This window comes from Molossus molossus, unplaced genomic scaffold (genome assembly GCF_014108415.1).
Source record: "Molossus molossus isolate mMolMol1 unplaced genomic scaffold, mMolMol1.p scaffold_m16_p_1, whole genome shotgun sequence".
NCBI lineage: Eukaryota > Metazoa > Chordata > Mammalia > Chiroptera > Molossidae > Molossus > Molossus molossus.
In genome coordinates, this window is record NW_023425344.1 from 180902214 (window position 1) to 180921540 (window position 19327).

Consider the following 19327-nt stretch of genomic DNA (forward strand, 5'->3'; position numbering starts at 1 on the left):
CAACACTCTGTGCAGACTGAAGAGGTCGCAGGTTCCATTCCTGTCAGGGCACATGCCCAGGTTGTGGGCCTGATCCCCAGGGGGGGGGCATGCAGGAGGCGGCCAATCGATGTTCTGTCTCATTGATGTTCTCTGTCATCAAGGTTTCGATCTCTCTCTCCCTCTCCCTTCCTCTCTCTCTAAGTTCAATAAAGAAAACAAAATTAAATTAAAAAGGGTGCTTCCCAGACAGGCCCATTCTCACTTGTGTGCGGCAGGGTGTTGGCTCTGAGTCAGCTTCTTGCCGCGTGCCCACAGAGCCTCTGCCCGAAGGCCCAGGGTGCCCAAGAGCCACCCAGACTCCTGGTGCAGGCCCCGGGCCTCCCCACATCCTCCTGCGGGTGCAGAGACCTGGGGTCACGCCTGGTAGAGGGGGGTCAGCACCATCTCACTCAAGGCTGGCCCAGGGCCTCCCACCCAGCCCGATTTCTCGGCAGCCCAGTGGTGGGGAAGCGGCTCCAGGCTCCCTGGCCCTGGCTCCACACCCCGAGGCTGTCCAGCCGCAGGAAGGCCTCATGGTGGGCACACTTCGAAGAGAAACCATCTGCTTCTTGGCCAGACTTCTGCAGCTCCAGCCCCTCCTGCCGCCTCTGCTGTCTCTGCTCCCAGGTGGCCTTCAGCCCCCCGCTTTGCTGGCCTGGGAGCCTCAGAGCACTGTCCCCTCTCGGGGGTCCACCGCTGCCGTGGGCTGGCCCCGAGCCTCCAGCTGCTGCATCCTGGCCAGGACACAGGCAGAGGTCAAAGCCTGTCCCTCTTCTCGCCAACCTTCCCCCTCTGGCCCCCAGGGTCATTCGTCTGGTCTCGGATCCCTGGTGTGAGGGTAGCTGGAGGGGGTCTGAGGCTGGTTAACCCCGTGGTTCGCTCATCCGGTGGGGCAGCTGTGCCCGGCCCACCAGTGGGCGCTGAGTTTAAGAGCCCAGCACAGTACTTAGGACTCAGCAGTCCCCATGCTACCTGCTCAGGCTGGCCACGCTGCTGGCGGTGCCCAGCAAGGACGCGGGCTGGGGCAGCACCACACACGGAATGCTCAAACCGCACACGTGCCCGACTGCAGGGCCACTGCAAGCCACAGGGAGCCCACAGCAATTAGAGGAGGCGCCCTCTCCGCGGGGTGCAGCCCACAGGCACAGCTTGGGAGCAGGTAACACCTCTGTGTGGAGTAGGAAAAGGCTCCACTGCTCTGAGCGGTGGTCCAGTCTGGCGAGCAGAGGACGGGATGGATTCAGTGCCTGGTCGGCCACGTGTCAGGCTCCCTCATGCGGGCAGGGGCTGCAGACTATACTCGGTAACCTTGCCTGCCTGACGGGCCCAAACCATCATCTCCGCAGGGGGAGAGGCCTACCATACTGAGGAGGTGAGTGTCACAGTCCCATGGAGGTCCTGAGCCGTTTGCCTTCAGGGGACAGTGGGGTCTGTGTTGCCCAGAAAGGCTGAGAGAGGAGGCTGCCCTGGCTGAAAGCAGTCCATCAAGCTCACCGGGAGGGGCATGGCCGGGCCTGGACTGGACGAACCTTCAGGCAGCTCTGGGTCCCTCCCCAAGTGTGCAGGATGCCTGACCAGTTCTTGGTGATATCTTCCCTCCTTGAAAACCTGCCTCAAGCATCATGTTGGACAACAGCCTGGGTCAGTCCTTCGGGTGACACACGGCTCCCTGCCTCTCCCTTTCTGGTGGCCCGACCACAGGCCTTGGCCAGTCTGAGGCGTGCCGTCTGCCCTTCTGTCCTGACCTCTCCTGCCGCGCGTGGATCCCCTCCAGCAGGTCCCGTGCTCCAGCAGCTGCTGGGCTGAGGCCACACCCACCACCTCCTCGCGCACAGCTGAGCCTGGGCACCTCGCCCACAGTCGCTGGCTCTCCTGCAGGAAGCTCTGCCGGGCCTGGGCCTGTTGGGCCACTTGCTGCGGCATCTGCCCCAGTAACTCCTGCAGACCCCCCACCTGTTCCTGCAGCACCTGGCTCTCTGTGGGGCCTGGCTTCTGGACCGGGAGACAGGCCCACCACCCAGATGTAGGAATGGGGGTTTGGTGGATGAACAAAATGTAACCTTGAGATATACTTTCTCGAGACCTGGCCAGCCAAGGATCAAAGTATGGGTGTGGATAGACAAGGTTTGCCTGATGGGTAGGAACACCACCTTGTCTGAACTGATTGTTTTGTTTGTAGGAAAATAGATAAGGTTCGCATGTTAATGGGTAGGACAGCCACCCCAAAAGAGATAATGGGCAAGAAAGCCCAGGAGTGAATGGGTTTGTTTTTTTATATCTCCTTTGATGTTTCTCCGCTGAAAAAAGCGAGACGGGGCTTGGCTGGATGGTCCGCAGAGACGCAGAGACGCCATCTCAAGGAAATAATGACCTAAAACAACATGTAACCTGGGGAACCACTTTGCAAATACACTGGGCTGCATCCAGGATCTGAAGCATTTGCTCCCTTGCAATGCCCCCCTCACTCCAAGCGGTGTCTGTAGTTCATTGCATTGCGCTGACCCCCCGCAGGCCCAGAGAGCCGCACCCAGTCAGTGCCTTGCCCTGGGCTGGGTAATCAGGCCTGTATTCCCTAGGGAAGGTGATGCGACTCTGTGTGGCTTTCCCTTCCCCCGTGAGCATTTTCTCACTGTTCTCACGCTGCCCCTGCCCATCCTCACCTACCCCTGCCCATCCTCACCTACCCCAAGTTATCTCTTTCTACATCCGATAACCATGCTCTGGCTTCCCTCCCTCCCATGGAATCATCACCGTGCCCAGCCCAGGCTGTCCCTTATGGCCCCCCTTTGCAGGCAGTGGGTGGTCCTGTCCAGTGCCAGCATCTTCTGCTGGGCCAGTCACAGGATGTAGTGGCTGTCCTCAGTGCCCTGGCTCTGGGGCTCCCAGGTGGAGCGTCACGTCTTGCGGCTGGACCTGTGTGGGTTCCACTGCTGCAGGGTCCGCACACTTCCGTGGTGAGCGCCAGCTGCATTTCCTTCTCTGTCCTCAGGACCTCCAGCTGCTCCCACCGGGGCAGAGGGAGCAGGATGTCTCCATCACAGGATGCCCCTGTCCCTCCGGGGCCTTGGCCAGAGGCTCACATGATAGAAGCTGCAGGCTGGCTGTCCCCACACCCTCTCCTGTCCCTGACACGTCCCGTCTTTCCCTGGTATCTCAGGGTGACAGGCACTTAGGCCTGGGCACTGCTTCCAGCCTGCGCCCCGTTACCCTGCACTCCCTCATCCTCACCTCTGGCTCAGTTCCTCCTGCTGTTGCTGGGTTTTGGGGGAGTCTCCAGGATTTCTCTGCTTCAGTTCTCCCTCATCAGTGTTTCTATCTTATCTCTCTCTAGAAATCAATAAAGGAAAAAAAAAATAAAAAGAAAAGGTGGAACGTATATACAATGGAATATTATCCAACCGTAAAAAAGAAGGCGATCTTGCTATTTGGGACAACTTGGATGGACTTTGAGGGTGTAATGCTAAGTGGAATAAGCCAGACAGAAAAAGACAAAAACCATATGCTCTCGCTTATATGTAGGATATAAAAACAAACAAGCTCCTCGATGGAGAACAGGTTGGTGGTTGCCAAAGGCAGTGGGTAGTGGTGGGCACACTGGGTGAAGGGAGTCAAAAGGTACGAACTTCCAGTTATAAGTCATAGGGATGTAACTGACTACATTTAATGCTGTTATTGCATATTTGAAAGTAGCTAAGAGAGTAAGTCTTACAAGTTCTCATGGTCTGGACTCACAGGAGCATAGAAACCAGAGCCACTGCCTCCTCCAGCCGGGCCCTGCGGTGCTGAGGAGAGACAGGCCCAGAGGCTGGGGTGGGGGTCAGTGCCCCACACCGGGCATCAGAGCAGGTTCCCCACCCCCTGACCAGCACCAGAGAGGGTGTCTGCCCCCTGCTGGGCTCTGTGCCCTCTGTCTGAGGTCCAGGGGAGCAAGCGGCATCAGCTTATTGGGTAAAGGCTCTGGCAGAATGTGCTCTTTGGCCTTGTCCTACTCAAGCCCTTCAGCTCTTAGGCACAATCCATGCTCCTCCTGTGGGACTGGCCAGACCCACCCGGTCTCCAGGCTCCTCTAGCCACCCGCCACTGCCACCTCTCTGTGCTCCAGACCCCCCAGCCCTCCTCCTCCACCGGGCCTTCCTGCCGCCGCACAGGTCCACCTAGAACGGTTTCCTGCCATCTCACCCGCTCTGCCCCCCGGCCTTATCTGCTCTCAGCTTTTCCCTCAGGTCTCAGCCTGAAAGCCCTTCCCTCTGAGACGCCTTCCCTGACTCCTGAGCTGACCTGGGCTCCGCCTCACACGCTCCCATGACAGCCGCACATGCATCTGATGACTTGTCACACCCTCTCTGCCGTGCTGTCAGCTCCTTGAGGGCCGGAGCATGTGAGTTACTGCTCTGTCCCTGGCTCATGGCTCAGGGTCCAGCACAGGAGAGGCGCTTCATGGACATTTCTTGAACAAGGAGCATTATTTCCTCTGCCAGGGCCCGCACAGTCCTGGCTCAAGCGGTCCTGTGTCCAGAGTATAGTGTTGGGGTCAAAGTCAGTGTCAGGCTCAGCTGGGAGGACCATCTTCGAGGTGATTTGGGGGCCAGAGTGGCAGGAAACCTGGGTTCCGTAGGCCTCCCTTGGAGAGCTCAGGGCAGACACCACCTATGCCGGAGGGGGGTCCCCCCAAGCAGCAGAAGGCGTGGCAGGGTGGGCCAGTGGTTTTGCCTGGGGTTCCTGCTCCATGACATGGCTGGTGGGCACCCTGGTCGGGCAGCCCTCCCTGTCCGTCAGCTGCCAGCTGCCGGGGCCTGTCTGGTGCACTGGCTGCAGGGCCCTCCCCGGGGCCAGGTGGGGTGTAACCCTGTGGAAGCACAGGTGCTGAGGGTTGCTGGCCCTCCCCAGGGGGTGGACGAGCATCTGGTCTCTGTCCCTCTGTGCCTCTAGCCCTGGGCAAGGGTCAGACAGAGCAGCAGAAGCCAGGCTAGCTGCTGAGGGTTAGGTTGAGGGGACCTAAGAAAAGGAACAGGTACAGAGAAAGACTGCGAAGGGGGACACAGCAGAGATGTAGGGAGACTCAGGATTCCGGGCAGTTTCATGCACATCTTTCTGCTGAGCCCCAAATAGCCTCCCCTTAACTTCCTCCCTCAGTAGCCGGATGCCCCAGAGAGCCACCCAGAAGAGATGTATGGCTTGCTAAGGCTCCCACATGGGGTCTTGACCGTGTACCTCTGTAGATAAAGTGCATCTGCGCCGGGGGCATGGGTGTTGGCTGCCTGGTGGTGCTAAGAGTTGGGTCCCATGCTGGGGTCTCCTGGTCGCATTGACATCAATCCTGCTCCAGCCTTCTGGGGGCTCCCTCTGTATGGAAGAGAGAGAGCTCTGCTTAGCTGCCAAAGTGGCTCCCAACCCTCAGCAGAGGGGGTACCTCCGCACCCCCCCCAGGGCATAATGGGGCAAAGTAAAGTGTCAAAATGCCAGCCACCAGGCCTAACCCCTCTACTGATGCCAGGACTGGCTGGATAGTAGAGGACACGGAAGACAGGGCACCCCCCACTCAGTCATTCAATCAGTTAGCTCACACTGGAGAAGCAGGCCCTTGGAGCCTGAAGGCAACACTAGAAACAGCCTGTGCTAGTACAATGCACGTCAGCAATGCACAGAGGGACGGGGGTAACCGCAAATCCTCGGGCGCTCATTTGGCCTCTCAGCCTTGGTTACTTCATCGTGAAGTGAGGGGGTAGAACCAGACAGTTGCTAATATACTGTGGATCTATTTGAAAATGTTAATTATGTGGTCCAGGGAATAAATGCAAAGGAAAAGGGAGAGATCAACCTTGGCTAGGTTAGAACCACAGACCTTTCAGACCTGGTGGTCAGGTGCCACCTAAATGCTCAGTGCAGGCTGGACCCGAACCCAGGTCAGCTACTGACTACTCGGCCAGGCCGCCTCCTGAGATATGAGAACCTGAGCTGCAGCTCTGAGGGTACACGGACATGGCTGGGCAGAGAGGGGGCCCAGCATGTGGAGTTTCTGTAAGAATCAGGTAGAGCCCTGGCCGGTTTGGCTCAGTGGTTAGAGCGTCGGCCTGCGGTCCTGAGAGACCCGGGTTCGGTTCCTGCTAAGGGCACGTACTTCGGTTGCAGTTTGTCCCCGGCCCTGGTTGGTCGTGCGGGTGGCAGCTACTCGATGTGTCCCTCTCACGTCGATGTTTCTCTCTCTCTCTCCCTCCCACTCTATCTGAACAAAAAAATGGAAAAATGTCCTTGGGTGAGGATAAAAAAAAAAAGAAAAGAACCGGGGTAGAGGGAAGGGCCATACGTGGGTGCAGGGCCCGAGAGCCCATGACTTACACATGTTGAGCTACTTATGCAGCATTTTGAAAGAGAACTGCCAACCCCGGTGGGGCTGAGCCGACCTGCCCACCATACATGCCTGTTTTAAAAACTGGGGCTCCAAGAACTGAGGGAGGGTTTTTGAAAAGCAGTCTGGTGTAGAGAGAAGGCCACCCCAAACCTACAAGGACCACGGCAAGGAACAGGGATTAAGGGTGAAGGGTCACCTTAGGCCTGGCTATGAAAGTAAAGGGAACATTCCTGAAGGAACCTCATCATTGCCTGGAGACTGGTGGGGAAAGAGAGGAGCCAAACTCTAGTTGGATGATTTCCGCAGGTGTGGGCAGACAGGGTTCCACTAACTGGACTGGGGCGGCAGGGCGGATGCGCACTGCGGGGGCAGCAGCGGCGGCCCAGGCCCTAAGGCTGCACAGCCCGCCCCAGCCGCAGGGGGCGCAGCAGCGGGGCCTCCCTCGCCTGGTCTAGCGCCCTGGATGCGCTCTCCGGCGCCCACCTCCGCTCCTGTAGCCCCGAGGCTGCGTCCCTAGAGAGGAGGGCCCCACCCGGCTGCCTGCACCCCACGGTCCCTCTACCTACTGGAGGGGCAGGGCTGCCTGCACCCCACGGTCCCTCTACCTGTCGGAGGGGCAGGGCTGCCTGCACCCCACGGTCCCTCTACCTACTGGAGGGGCAGGGCTGCCTGCACCCCACGGTCCCTCTACCTGTCGGAGGGGCAGGGCTGCCTGCACCCCACGGTCCCTCTACCTACTGGAGGGGCAGGGCTGCCTGCACCCCACGGTCCCTCTACCTGTCGGAGGGGCAGGGCTGCCTGCACCCCACGGTCCCTCTACCTACTGGAGGGGCAGGGCTGCCTGCACCCCACGGTCCCTCTACCTGTCGGAGGGGCAGGGCTGCCTGCACCCCACGGTCCCTCTACCTGTCGGAGGGGCAGGGCTGCCTGCACCCCACGGTCCCTCTACCTGTCGGAGGGGCAGGGCTGCCTGCACCCCACGGTCCCTCTACCTGTCGGAGGGGCAGGGCTGCCTGCAGTGGCGCTCCCCGCTATGCCGCCAGGGCACGGAGCTGCGGCCGCGCGTCCCGCACTGCTCAGCCCGCTGCTGGGATCCTGCCGGGTCGGAGCCAGCGGGCGCCCAGGTCCCCTCCCCGCCGCTGCAGATCAGCGCACACAGCCTGGTGGCTTCGGAGCTCGGCTTCCAGGCCTGGGTGGAAGTAGAGTAGGGAGCTGGGTGAGGGTAAGGACGGGTGTCAGGGAGGTAGGACAAGCAGGACTCAAGGTAGCAGGCACCTTGTGTTTCTGCAGAGTGGCTGCGATCTGGCCAAGATCCTGGCCCAGGGCCGCGTCCTCCACCAGCCGGGCTTCTTCCTCCTCACAGGCGTGCGGGAACTCTGCCCTCTGCAGGGTCGGCTCCAGCAAGGCCCGCCTGAGACAGCAAGGGTCACTGAAGGCCTGGGGGTGGGGGTGGGGGCGGTGGTGAGGAGGGGATTCCCCGGCTGGGCTCAGACTCCCCCCTAGGTAGACAGGAGTTCTCTTTTCTCTGGCTCAACAGGGGAGACAGAAACCTTGAGGGTGAGGGTCAGTGTAGAGGAAGTTGCCAGGCCAGCAATATTTTAGCCTGGGCAGGAGGTTGTATATTTGGGTTATAGAAGGTAGAGGAGTTGAGAGGAGCTCTTAGGGGCTCTGACAAGACACACCAGGCTGGTGGAGCCGGGTCAGCTCCCGGGCTTTGGCCTGTAGCACCTCCGCACCGGTGCCCGGGGAGGAGTTCAGCTCTGTGGTCTGGTGGGCCAGAGGCCTTACATGGTCTCCATGCACAGAGACCTGGGCCTCCAGCAGGTCCTGTCTCTGCAGCAGCTCCGCTACCTCTGCCAGCTGTTGCCCACAGGCCCTGGAGCTGGCCAGCACCTGGTGAGGGACGAGTGGCCACTGCAGTCCCAGAGTGCTGGGTTCCCATGAGTACCCAGCACATCTGCTGTGTTCCCCAGAGGTCTGCTGGTCCAGGGCCCACCTGCAGCTCCTTGAGCTGGTTGGAGGCCGACTCTACCTCCTGCAGCAGGCTCGCTCAGCAGGCTCGCTCAGCAGGCTCCGCTCAGCCTGATGCCTGCCACTCACTTCCTCTGCCCATGGAGACGCTGCAGGAGCTGCTCCCAGCGCCGAGTGACCTCCAGTTGCCTGAAGGACATGAGAATAAGGGTGGCTTCCCCTGGGCTGGGGCAGGAGAGCTGCCTTGGGGTGCACAGCTGGTTGGGGGCTTGGCTGCCCTGCAGGAGCCTGAGCTCCATGGATGAGGGCTGTGAGCATCCTAGCCTGGGGCAGCAGGGGCAATGCATCCTTGCCTCTTAGATACAGCAGGAGAAACCAGGAGGCCTGGGAGGTTCAGGTCTCTCCTCCCCAAGCCTTCTGTGCAGTCTCTATCGCAGGGGATAGCAACTCCATCCTTCCAGATGCTGGGCTAAACCTTGATAACTCACCTTCTCACTCCCCACATCTGATCTGTCCTCAAATCCTCTTGGATTGAAAATGCATCCAGAATCCCGCCTTCTCCTGGCCTCCACTGCTTCTTGGACTGGGTTATTGGAGCAGCTTCCTAACTGCTCTCTGCTCTGCCTTGGCCCTTCCTGTTCCAGCGTCCAGAGTGATGGTTGTAAAACAAAAGTTAGATTCTGTTCCTCCTCTGCTCAAGCCCCCATGATCTCCCATCTTCTCAGAGGAAAACCCTCGTCCGTTCTGTGCCCTTCAGACCTCAGCATGATCTCTGCCCCACCCCTCGCCCCTGCACCTCCCTGACCGCAACTCCCACTCGCTCACTTTGCCAACATTGGTGTCCGTGCTGGTCTTCAAACACACCAGGCGGCTGCCCACCTTGGGACACAGCCCCATTTTCTTCGCCCAGCATAGTCCGTCTCTTAGGATGTCTGGCCCCTCGCTTCTTTCTGGTCTTTGCTCAAAAGTGAACCTCCTCTGGCCACCCAATCTAACTCCCTCCCCCCACCCTTGGTACCTCCTATTCCCCTCTCTTGCTTTATTATTATTTAAAAAATATATTGTTTCTTTATTGATTTTAGAGAGAGAGGGGGAGAGAGAGATAAACATCGATGAGAGAGAACATTGACCGGCAGCCTCCTGCATTTCCCCCACTGGGGATTGGGCCCATAATCTGGGCATGTACCCTGACCGGGAATCGAACCTGTGCCTCTTGGTGCATGGGTCAATGTCCAACCACTGAGCCACACCAGCTGGGCATGTTATTATTTTTATTACCATCTCACATACCATTCACTTTTCTTATTTGCCTGTTTGCCTTCATAGTGTGTTAGCTCCATGAGGGGAGGGATTTATGCGCCCTTTCCACGGCTAAATCTCCAGCCCTGGAACAGTGCTTGGACATAGTAGTCACTCAGTAAGTGCTTGTTTAGTGAGTGAATTAAGAGGCTTCTAGAGAGGACAGTGCTTTACCAAAAGGGATGAACTATAAGTGGTGGAATTTCAGGTATCAGAGGGAGCTAGATCTTTTTAAAGAGAACCCTGGATCCATAAATCACTCCTCTGTGGCTGGGAATGGACAGGTGTAATTATAGAGGTATGGTAGGAAAGCCTTAGTCTGTTTTGAGGACTGTTTATACACCTGGGGCTCTCCTGCAGGTCACATCTGCCCAGCTGTGGTACTGCTCCTGCTGGAAGATGTCCACAACTTCGGCCAACGCCTGGAAGCACCCTTCCTGGGGCAAGATGCCCGCCTCCAGAATGCCCGCCTCTGGGCAGCCACCTCCAATGTGGCTGAGCTGGTGGGCAGGCTGCAGCCTGGCCCAGCACCTGCTCCCTGTCTGTCAGATAGTTCTCCCTGAGGGCTGCCTTGCGCTGGAAGCCCTGGGCCAGGGTTTCCAGGCGCTCTAGCTGCAGGAGTCCCTGCTGCAGGCCTGGCTCTGTGAGGCCTCTGCCCGCTCCCGGCCTGCCCAGTGCTGGGACAGCTCCACAGGGCGCAGGCCCTCTGAGGCAGGAAGGCCCTGTGTTCTGGGCTCGAAGTGCTGTCTGCAGCCGGAAGAGCAGGATCGCTGAGGCCCATCACTGCTGCAGCTGCGGTGGCTTCTCCCGGGTGCGGAAGGAGGCCAAGGCCACCAGTAGGTGCTGCGCGGCAGGCAGGGAGTCTGGGAAACCCTGGGCCTCCAGCCGCACTGGCTTCTCTGCAGTCCGGCAGAGCAGGTTGGCCACTCGTTGCGGGCGCTGAGTCTGCAGCTCTTCTGTGTCCTGGAGCTGAATCAGGACCTGGCAGAGGGCGTGGGAAGGGGTCAGGATGACACTTTGGGGGCAGGCCCTGGAGAGGGGCTGTTGTAACCCAGGAGAATCGACCTCACTGGGACACAAAGTAATTTCGAATATTAGGAGCTGTATTACCTGCGCAGGGACTGCAGCCAACCTACACAGAGGAGAACTGCAGCCCCGAGCTCAGGGGGAGGGCTGCTTATATAGGACAGGGGTCATTCAAGGGTTTAGCAGAGCAAGCAAGCTGCGTGTACAGAAGCGGGTATCAGCAGTTAGTAGCTGCACAAGTTGTTTGTTTTATATTTCTTAACATTGATTAGATCCCAGCCTTGAATGTCTCATTGCCCCGTCTGGCATCTCCTGATTAGTTAAGCTCATGGTCAATATACCCTTGTGGTCATGGCTGATGCATACCTTCCTCTTCAAGAATTTTTGCAAAAACAACTCGGGTTCAAGGAACCCAGGAGAGGTTCCTTCTTCCAGCGGATGGAGAATTACTGGGTTATAACAGGGGCACTCTCATTTTGGACACCAAGTGCCAGCCCGGGTTGCCCAGGTAGGTGGTAGCTCCTTCCCTCAGCTGAGGAGCACTGAAGTGGGGTCAGCCTGCATTGCCACTCAGACCTGGGAGTGTGGGGCCCTGTCCTACCTCCTTCTATCTTATTTCACCTCACTTGGTCTTACCTCTGGGGGTGCTATCCTTTTTCTGAGCCCAGAGAGTAAGAGAGCCCCCCAAAAGCATGGGCTCAGCCCAGCAGAGCTGCTTCTGTGCTTGTGCTCGCAGAGTCCAGCTCTCTGAGCTCTTCAATCCCTTTAGGAGCCCAGCAGCCTGAGAGCAGAGGGGCTGGGCGGGGAGGAGCAGGAGGGGGCGTCGCTCACCAGACGTCCCCTGTGTGCCAGGCACCGGGGGCACTTTGCCCTTGCTCCCCCAGCCCTCCCCACAGCTTCTCCCACCGGGGCATTCTCACCTCCATGTCGCAGATGGAGCACAGTCAAGTCAGGTGACAGCTAAGGGCGCACCGCCCGGGCGTGGCAGAGGTGGGCTCAGACTCAGGCGTCTGACTCCGCAGCCCGGGCTCGCCCGCCTCTCCCCCAGGCCAGGTGGTAGCGGGGAGACGTGGGTCACGGTGGGTCATGGTGGAGGGCTCATCAGGCTGCAGAGCCACCGTCCTGGGGTCCAGCAGCGCCCAGCTCCTGCTCAGCCGCGAGGGAAGCGGGGTGGCGGCTGTGCGGTGCGCGGTCAGGACGCAGGGAGCCCTGGTCAGGCAGGTCTGGGAGCAGACAGGGCCCTTCACCAGAGCCATCGGTGTTTGCGAGGACTTGTTAAAAAGGCAAACAAGCTCCTATTGGTCATTCACACCTTACTGCATTGGTTCTCCCCTGATGGCCGCCCGAGAGGGGAGGGTGAACTGGCTCAGGGGCTGGGCTCCGTGGGCAGGGGCAGCTCCCAAAGGGCAGGCACTTGCCAGGAAGAGGACCAGGAACAGAAGCGGCCAACTCCGTGGGCGCACAGGCGCTGGGGACCTGCCCTGGAGCCCAAACAGTGAGTCCTCTGGCTTTTGGGGAGCCACTGTTGTCTCCACGGCCTTTGGGAGTCCAGGTTAGCCCTTCTGGGGAGCTCCTTTCCGAGAGCAGCTCCAGGCGGGTGCACTGCCTGGCAGCCCTGGGCTGGGTGCGTCTCTGTGGGGCTGGAAAGCTAGGCCCAGGGTCTGATGATTCCCCGGAGGGGTGGAGAGAGGAGGGGGCTCTGGCTCAGCATGTCCCCCCCACCCCTCCCCTGTGGTGCCCCCAAAGAGGCCCTGTGGGGTGCGGAAAGGCAGTCCCCGCCAGACTGGGAAGAGGGTGCAGAAGCTTCTGACCAGAGGTTCTGCCCTCCAGTCCCTTTACCCAGGCTGCAGCTCCCCCATGGGGCTCTGGGGCGGGGCTGCTCAGGGAGCAGGTGGCTCCTCTCCCTCCCTCCCTGAGAACCCTGGGCCGTGCCAGAGGGAGCGCGAGTTCCAGTTCAGGTGGTTCACAGAATAGTCTGCTGACCTCGGGGAGCAGACTCCGAGCTGGGGTATGTATCTGTGGTTCATCCACCAGCAGCCCTGGTGGCTTGGGAAGGAGACAACACTCCTCAGGGAGGTGTCCTGACAGGCAAGGCCAGCGAGGGGACCGGTGGCCACAGCCTGCCCCGGAGAGCTGAGGGGGACGAATCACACCTGAACCTGGGCTGGGATGGGGCGACTCCCCTACATCTGAGAGGATCTTCGTCCCCCGTTGTCCTCTCCCAGGGAGGTCCCTCCTGCCGCTGGCTGGCTTCCTGGTGCTCGGGCTGAGCCCCAGCAGCTTCCTCATTCACAGCCGGATCCAGTCCGTCACCAGCGGCGGCTGCTGTGTGCACCCCGGTGCTCCGCAGTCCACCCACCGCCCTGTCTGCTCTCATTGCGCCTGCAGCTGCTCATCATCCCCAACTCATCATCCTGCCTGCACATCAGCCTACTCACGGCCCTGATTCACCTCCCAGAGCACAACTCGAGTCACACCTAAGAGGACTCCCCACTGCTTGGACAGAGCCGAGCTTTCCTGCCCACCTCTGGGCTTCGGCTGTTCTCTCAGCTTAGAATGTCCCTTCTATTCCCTATTTTAACTGTCAGCCCCAGTTAAAATCTTGCTCCTTCTAGGAAGTTTCTCCCATCAGCTTGTTTCTCATCCTATTAAGACCCTCAGCCTAGGGCACCTTGTGTGATGTGACCACCGGGGCACAGGAGGATGCTGCATGACGCTTTGCTCATCCATCTCAGCAGAGGTTACTGTATTCGAGGTTGTTGAGTGGAGATGGGGAACTACTTCCCTCATAGCTCAACTGCAGGAAAGCCACTGCGAGTGAGGACCGGCTCCTCTTTTGCAGCGACTTACTGCAGCCCCTGCTGAAATGAGAGTCCCTATTGGTTTTAGATTATTTGCTTTGCAATTAAGTGAAATCTCAAGTCAAACAGATTTAAACAATATTAAGGGAATGTATTGGCCCACATAACTGAAAAGTGTGGGAGGAGGAGTTTAGGTGAGGTTTGATCCAGCAGCTCAAATGATGCTACCACAGACCTGGATTCCCTTTGCTTAACCTCACTCCCCTAACCCCAGCAGCTCAGGGCACCCTTTCAATGCCATTTATACTGTTGCAGCAACAGGCTTGCTTCTTTACATTGCGTGATTCAGAGAAGAGAACATTTCTCCTAAGAGTTGAAAAGGAAGTCTGAGGGGCCTGGCTCTCATAGGCTTCACTGAACCACATGTCCATTCCCGAACCAATTTCTGTGACCAGGGGGATGAAATACTCTAATTGGCTCAAGTCAATCAGGACCCACCCTGGAAAGGGGGTAGGAGTCTATCTCACCCGAACCTTATTTCAAAGGAAATTCTAGGTCTGGATGCCAGTGGGAGGAACTCAGCTGTCTGCTCTGGGTGGTCCACACCTGTGAGGTGTGGTGAGACGCAGACGCAGTAACAGCCAGCCAGGGCTCCCCCAGTACTGTGCACCTTCTTGTGCACGGGGAGAGGACACTGTGGCAGGACCGCTCCTTGAGTGTGCTCAGTGATGCCCGTCGTCTCTAGATCCCCTCTAGTCTTGGCTTTCGGTCACTCTGCTGGTGCCTTAGCTTCCCGTGGGGCCTGCTCCCAGACCTGGCCTCTGCCCTCAGTGGATGCAACTGCTTTCCCTCTAAAGAAGCCCCATTTGGGGCCCTGGCCGGTTTGGCTCAGCAGTTAGAGCGTCGGCCTGCGGTCCAGAGAGACCCGGGTTTGGTTCCCACTAAGGGCATGTACTTTGGTTGCAGTTTGTCCCCGGCCCTGGTTGGTAGTGTGGGTGGCAGCCACTCAATGTGTCCCTTTCACATCGATGTTTCTCTCTCTCTCTCTCTCCTTCCCACTCTATCTGAACAAAAAATGGAAAAATGTCCTCGTGTGAGGATAAAAAAAAAAAAGCCCCATTTTGGAAGCCTCCCACCCAGGGAGGACAGGAAATCGGGGGTCACAGGGATGGCACGGAGAAGGAGCACCCCACGCCCTGACTCCTCCGCCTGGTTTCAGAATGGTTGACAGGGGTCCCCGCGTCACTCCAGACAGCTGCATGCAGCCCCTGGACAACCGGAGCCAGCGGAGGACACTAGTGTTTTTTTTCCAGAAGTTTATTGTTCAGTAGACTGTTTTGTTGTTTGACTTCTAAAAAAGATTGCAAAACAAATAGAAGCACTGTGTATTCACTGCATTGGCTAATTGACATGTAACCTGCCACACTTTTTTTTCTCTCTTTTTTTTTTTTGTTAATCCTCACCTGAGGATATTTTTTCCACTGATTTTTAGAGAGAGTGGAAGGAGGGAGGGGCAGAGAGAGAGATTGGTTGCCTCCCACACGTGGGTCAGGGTGTGAGCCCTTGACTGGGAATCCAACCTGTGGACCCTCTGGGCCACACAGGGCACCTGACACTCTTAACTCAGGCCCCTGTTGACCTGAATGAGCTCAGTGGTTGTCTGCCCGAAGAATGTTACTTTTCTGCCACGTTCTGTGGGGGAAAGAAGCGGCGCCTGTTAAATGCTCTCATCTTCAAGGTGTTTGTCGGGGTGTTGGATGTCAGGCGTGACACCGCTGGCTGAACCCCAGCCGGGCAGTGGGCTCGGGCACGAGACGTCCCCAGTGTGGAGACCCGCGGGAGGACCTGCAGGGGCAGTGGGGCCAGGGCTCTGCCAAGGCCTCTCCTGTGAGCGAGCAAGGTGGGCAGGAGGCCTTTTGCGTCTCCTCATGCTCTCTGACCCACGTGGACCCCCAGCCCCATAAGAGTAAGACTTCAACTCAAGGCCCGCTGCCCCGCGGGAGGAACCAGAGCCCCAAGTCTGAAGACACTGCTGCATAATGACCCGCGTTTCAAACAAACCCAGTCTAGACCTGGGGAAGCAAAGCCAACTGAAGGAATGGCCCTCCCCACTGAAGAGCGGCCCTGCCTGGGGCCATCGGAGGAGTTGGTTTTGAGGCTGGGCTGGAGCAGGCCGACATCTGCAGTCACCACAGAGCGGGAGTTTGGGCAGGTCTTTGCCTGGTTCCTTACAGATGGGTTGTGGGGGCCCCACTAGCCAGTTTACCACCGGGAAGTCAACTCTGGGACGAGTAGGCTAAGGTTTTCATTTCCCCCTGAACTCGTCTGCAGAGGTTTGTTACGTGATATCATGTGCTGTGTAGAAACTAGATTTTTCTTCTGTGGAATCATGAAGAACATAAAGATAGTTTAAAAACAATTTTTTTTCCTTATTGATTTGAGAGAGAGGAAGGGAGAGGGAGAGATAGAAACATTGATGAGAACATCGATCAGCTGCCTCCTGCATGCCCCCCCACTGGGGATTTGGCCCACAACCTGAGCATGTACCCTGACCGGGAATCAAACCAGTGACCCCTTGGTGCGTGTGTGGACACTCAACCAGTGAGCCACACCGGCCGGGCTGAAGATAGTTTAGAGCTTGAGTTTCCCTACTTCACTCTCCCAACCACGTCAACACTGGGGAGAGGGTACTGTGACAGCCGGGGTGGTGTGGGAAGGGCAAGGTCAGTCAAGGTGAACAGACCCTACTGTGCCCCAACCCTGCTGTGTGGGGTGGGGGTGGGGATAATGGGTGTTTTGGACACAGATGAAAGGAACTTTGTGCGAGTTCTGGGAAGATATGGGCCCTCACTTGGGTGCCCTCCCTGATGCTGTCCAGTGGTTTTCTTTACAATCAGTTCCAGTGACTTCATGTTTAGGAGAAGATGAAAAATGGATACGTGATCCCCGCCCCCCCACCCCTCAGCAGGGAAAGGATGTTCCCCGAGGACACGGGGGCAGGGCTCACAGCACCATTTTCCTTCCGCGTGGGAACCTCAGTCCGTTGGCTCTGTCTTCTCGTCTCCGCAGACAGCACTTGGCCAGAGCCACACACGTGCATGTCGACAAGTGTCAGAAACACATGTTCATGGGACATAGGTGTATGTATCTATCTTTGTACATGACAATGCAGAGTTAAAGAAGCAAGATTAATTCTGAATGGAAAGTCAGCTGACCTTGACATCTCCAAACCCATGGACGAGTGAACTCTCTCGATTTCTCTTTGGCGAACTCTGCGCATTATCACAGTACTGGAATTATAAACATCTTTTCTGTGTCCAATTAATTTAAAAGTGCTCAGTAAGAATAAAAATCATACTATGCATTTATTTCTCTTAAAACAAAATTATTTAGGAAGCAAGCGAGGGAGTCAGAGGGCTGGCATCTGCATACATGTTTCTTAAAGTAAAAAATATCTCTTAAGCCTGCAGTTCTGACTCTGATGTCATAGGTAACATCAGGAATAAAAAAGTGGCTTTTGGAAGGCTCAGGTGGGGCTGTTCTGATTTCATTCATTTCTGGTGCTGGCAGGACCCCACGCCCTGCAGCCGTCATTATTTCGTCTCTCCCTTCGACTGCCTGTCACGGTGGGAGGACCACGCTCCGAGCTGGAGCCCACATAGCAGCAGGGAGGGCGGAAGTGGGCACCGACCACCTGCCCCTCACACAGGCCTCTGAGTGCAAGGCCAGAGGGGCTGATCTGGGGGACTTGGGCGAGGACCTCAGGGAGCTGATGTTCTAGGGTCCTGCCCAAATCCTGCTTCATGATGGGCATTCACGGTATGAACCACACAGCTGTTTCTGTATAAAGGCATTTATCCTATAAGAAAAAACCTGGACATAATAAAAAATCTCTTTAAAATAAACGAAGATCGTGTCCGCCTCTAGCGGACCGAGCTCCTCTACCTGACCCCGGGCAGCTGCATTCTCGGTCCCCTCTGGCCGCAGGCCCAGGACCCTGCGCTCACGGAGACACAATCTGCTGAGTTTAAATCCTGCCACTGACCGAGGAGCCTTGGGGACACGTAACACGTCTAAGTGACAACTGGGAGAACCACCTCTTTTCCTGACTGTAGTTTAAGTATGCTAAATAGACTTTGCTACAAATTATTGGACAGACCAGCAAGAAAAGCTAATCTTCGGACTTCATGACTTGAAATGAATACTAGAAATCTTGCCAGGGCTAATAAAATGAGTTATTAATTAATTCCTAATTAATGACAAATTCCTAACCAAATACAACTTTGCTGGGGAGGCGGGGGGTGGGGCTGGCAGGGCCGGGCAGCGGGAGGTGTTGGGACGGGCGCGCTCCGCCCGGCTGCCTGTTCTGCGGGGCGGCAGAGGGCTCAGGGCACACAAACAGGAGCACCCTCCTTTCAAGCCTCGGGTGGCGACGTCTTCTCTTTGGTAGACAGTTTGGAGAGAACAGAAACCCTCTCTGCTCTACTTTTTTCTACCCTAAAGATAGCAGGAAACAAAATAAATAATCTTTGTTCCCTCAGGTTGCCCTGGGGGACACAGGTGTACGTGGTGAGCGGCCCAGGCGCCCAGCAGCCCACCTCCGCACTCGGGCTTCTGGGTGCTCTTTGGTCAGTTTCTTTCTTCTCCACCCTACATAGTCTCCTTACCCCACCTCCCCGCATTATTTTAATGAAAACTCAGGGAATTTTGGAGGTGAGAGGACCTCATCTAGTGTCCAGTGTCTGCCCTCCCCATCCTACAGATGGGGAAACTGAGGCAAAGAGAGGGCAGTGCCTTGCCCAGGGTCACCCAGTGAGTCGGTGGCGGCAATGACCTCGGGCCCGAGTCCCAGGAGTCCCACCCCACGCTGCCTGCCCGGTGGGCGCCCCCTCAGTCAGCCTTCTGAAAGGACTTCCTGTGAGAGGGGGGCACCAGGTGGGGGGGCAGGCTGTTGGGCAGCTCGTAGCCGTCCAGCTTGATCTTGATGAGGTGCTTGGCCAGCGCGAACTCCTCCTCGTCCAGCATGCCGTCGCAGTCACAGTCGGCCAGCTTCCAGATCTTGCCCAGGACGCTGTTGGGCAGCTTGGAGGTCACCATCTCCTTCTTGGCGTTGACACCCGATATTTTGCCATTGATGGGTGACAGCGTGTAGAAGAGCTCGTCGTAGACCGGCTTGTCTTTGGCCACAACCCACTCCTCCTCGTCGGCGCCCTCCTTGGCGCCCTCCCCGTAGCCCTGGTTGAAGGGGCCCTCGGAGGTGCCGTCGAAGGCACCGCCCTGCACGAGCTGCACCGGCATGTTCAGCTCCTCCTGGCTGATGAGGCTCATCAGGGACGAGATCTTGCTGGTCAGCATGTTGTCCACGGCCTCGATCAGCTTGGGCTTCAGCGAGTGGAATTTGCTGAAGTCATAGTTCTCAAGCTGTTCCTGCAGAAGGAGAAACCACAGGCTTGGTTACGTGCTCTCTTCAGGGAGCAAACGGGGCGGGGCGCGGGGGGCCCCCTCAGAGCAGACGCTCCGCACCTGGGGCTGCCCCAGAGCTCGCTGTGGTGGGGTCCCAGGCACAGGAGTGACTTCTGGAACAAGAAATGAGATGCATGGGATGCAGCATTTCGCGACAACAGCCGATCTCTGCTGGCGGGGGGTAGGACTGACAGCAAGTCCCTTAGGGCTTTAAGACAACCTTCCCTCACCTGCCCTTTTCTTATTTTCAGTCCTCTAGAAGTTCAGCATTTGATCTCAGCTGGACCTCAGGACAATGTGGGAGAAGGAAGGCCAGGGATTAACCGCCGTGTTTTACAGAGAACACGTGGGTGTCCCGGTGGAGTCACAGCAAGAGCCCGAGCCTCCTGCCTCGTGC

The 19327-nt window shown here is 57.6% G+C and overlaps 2 protein-coding genes across 2 annotated transcripts in view; both read right to left on the reverse strand.

The window, feature by feature from the left end:
- Positions 1–11592, reverse strand: part of SPTBN5 (spectrin beta, non-erythrocytic 5) — a 30024-nt gene extending 18432 nt beyond the window's left edge. The window contains 17 exon segments of the mRNA XM_036248491.1: positions 245–365; positions 368–374; positions 525–697; positions 700–755; positions 1767–1803; positions 1806–2013; positions 7456–7559; positions 7630–7799; positions 8049–8263; positions 8367–8415; positions 8453–8520; positions 9982–10109; positions 10112–10150; positions 10153–10275; positions 10278–10354; positions 10356–10621; positions 11587–11592. Of these exon segments, the coding sequence (XP_036104384.1) occupies positions 245–365; positions 368–374; positions 525–697; positions 700–755; positions 1767–1803; positions 1806–2013; positions 7456–7559; positions 7630–7799; positions 8049–8263; positions 8367–8415; positions 8453–8520; positions 9982–10109; positions 10112–10150; positions 10153–10275; positions 10278–10354; positions 10356–10621; positions 11587–11592 (1847 nt within the window).
- Positions 11593–16826: 5234 nt separating this feature from the next.
- EHD4 (EH domain containing 4) overlaps positions 16827–19327 on the reverse strand; it is an 85367-nt gene continuing 82866 nt past the window's right edge. The window contains exon 6 of the mRNA XM_036274173.1: positions 16827–18894. Coding sequence (XP_036130066.1) covers positions 18358–18894 — 537 coding nt within the window. The 3' untranslated portion in view covers positions 16827–18357. The remainder of the gene's footprint in view (positions 18895–19327) is intronic.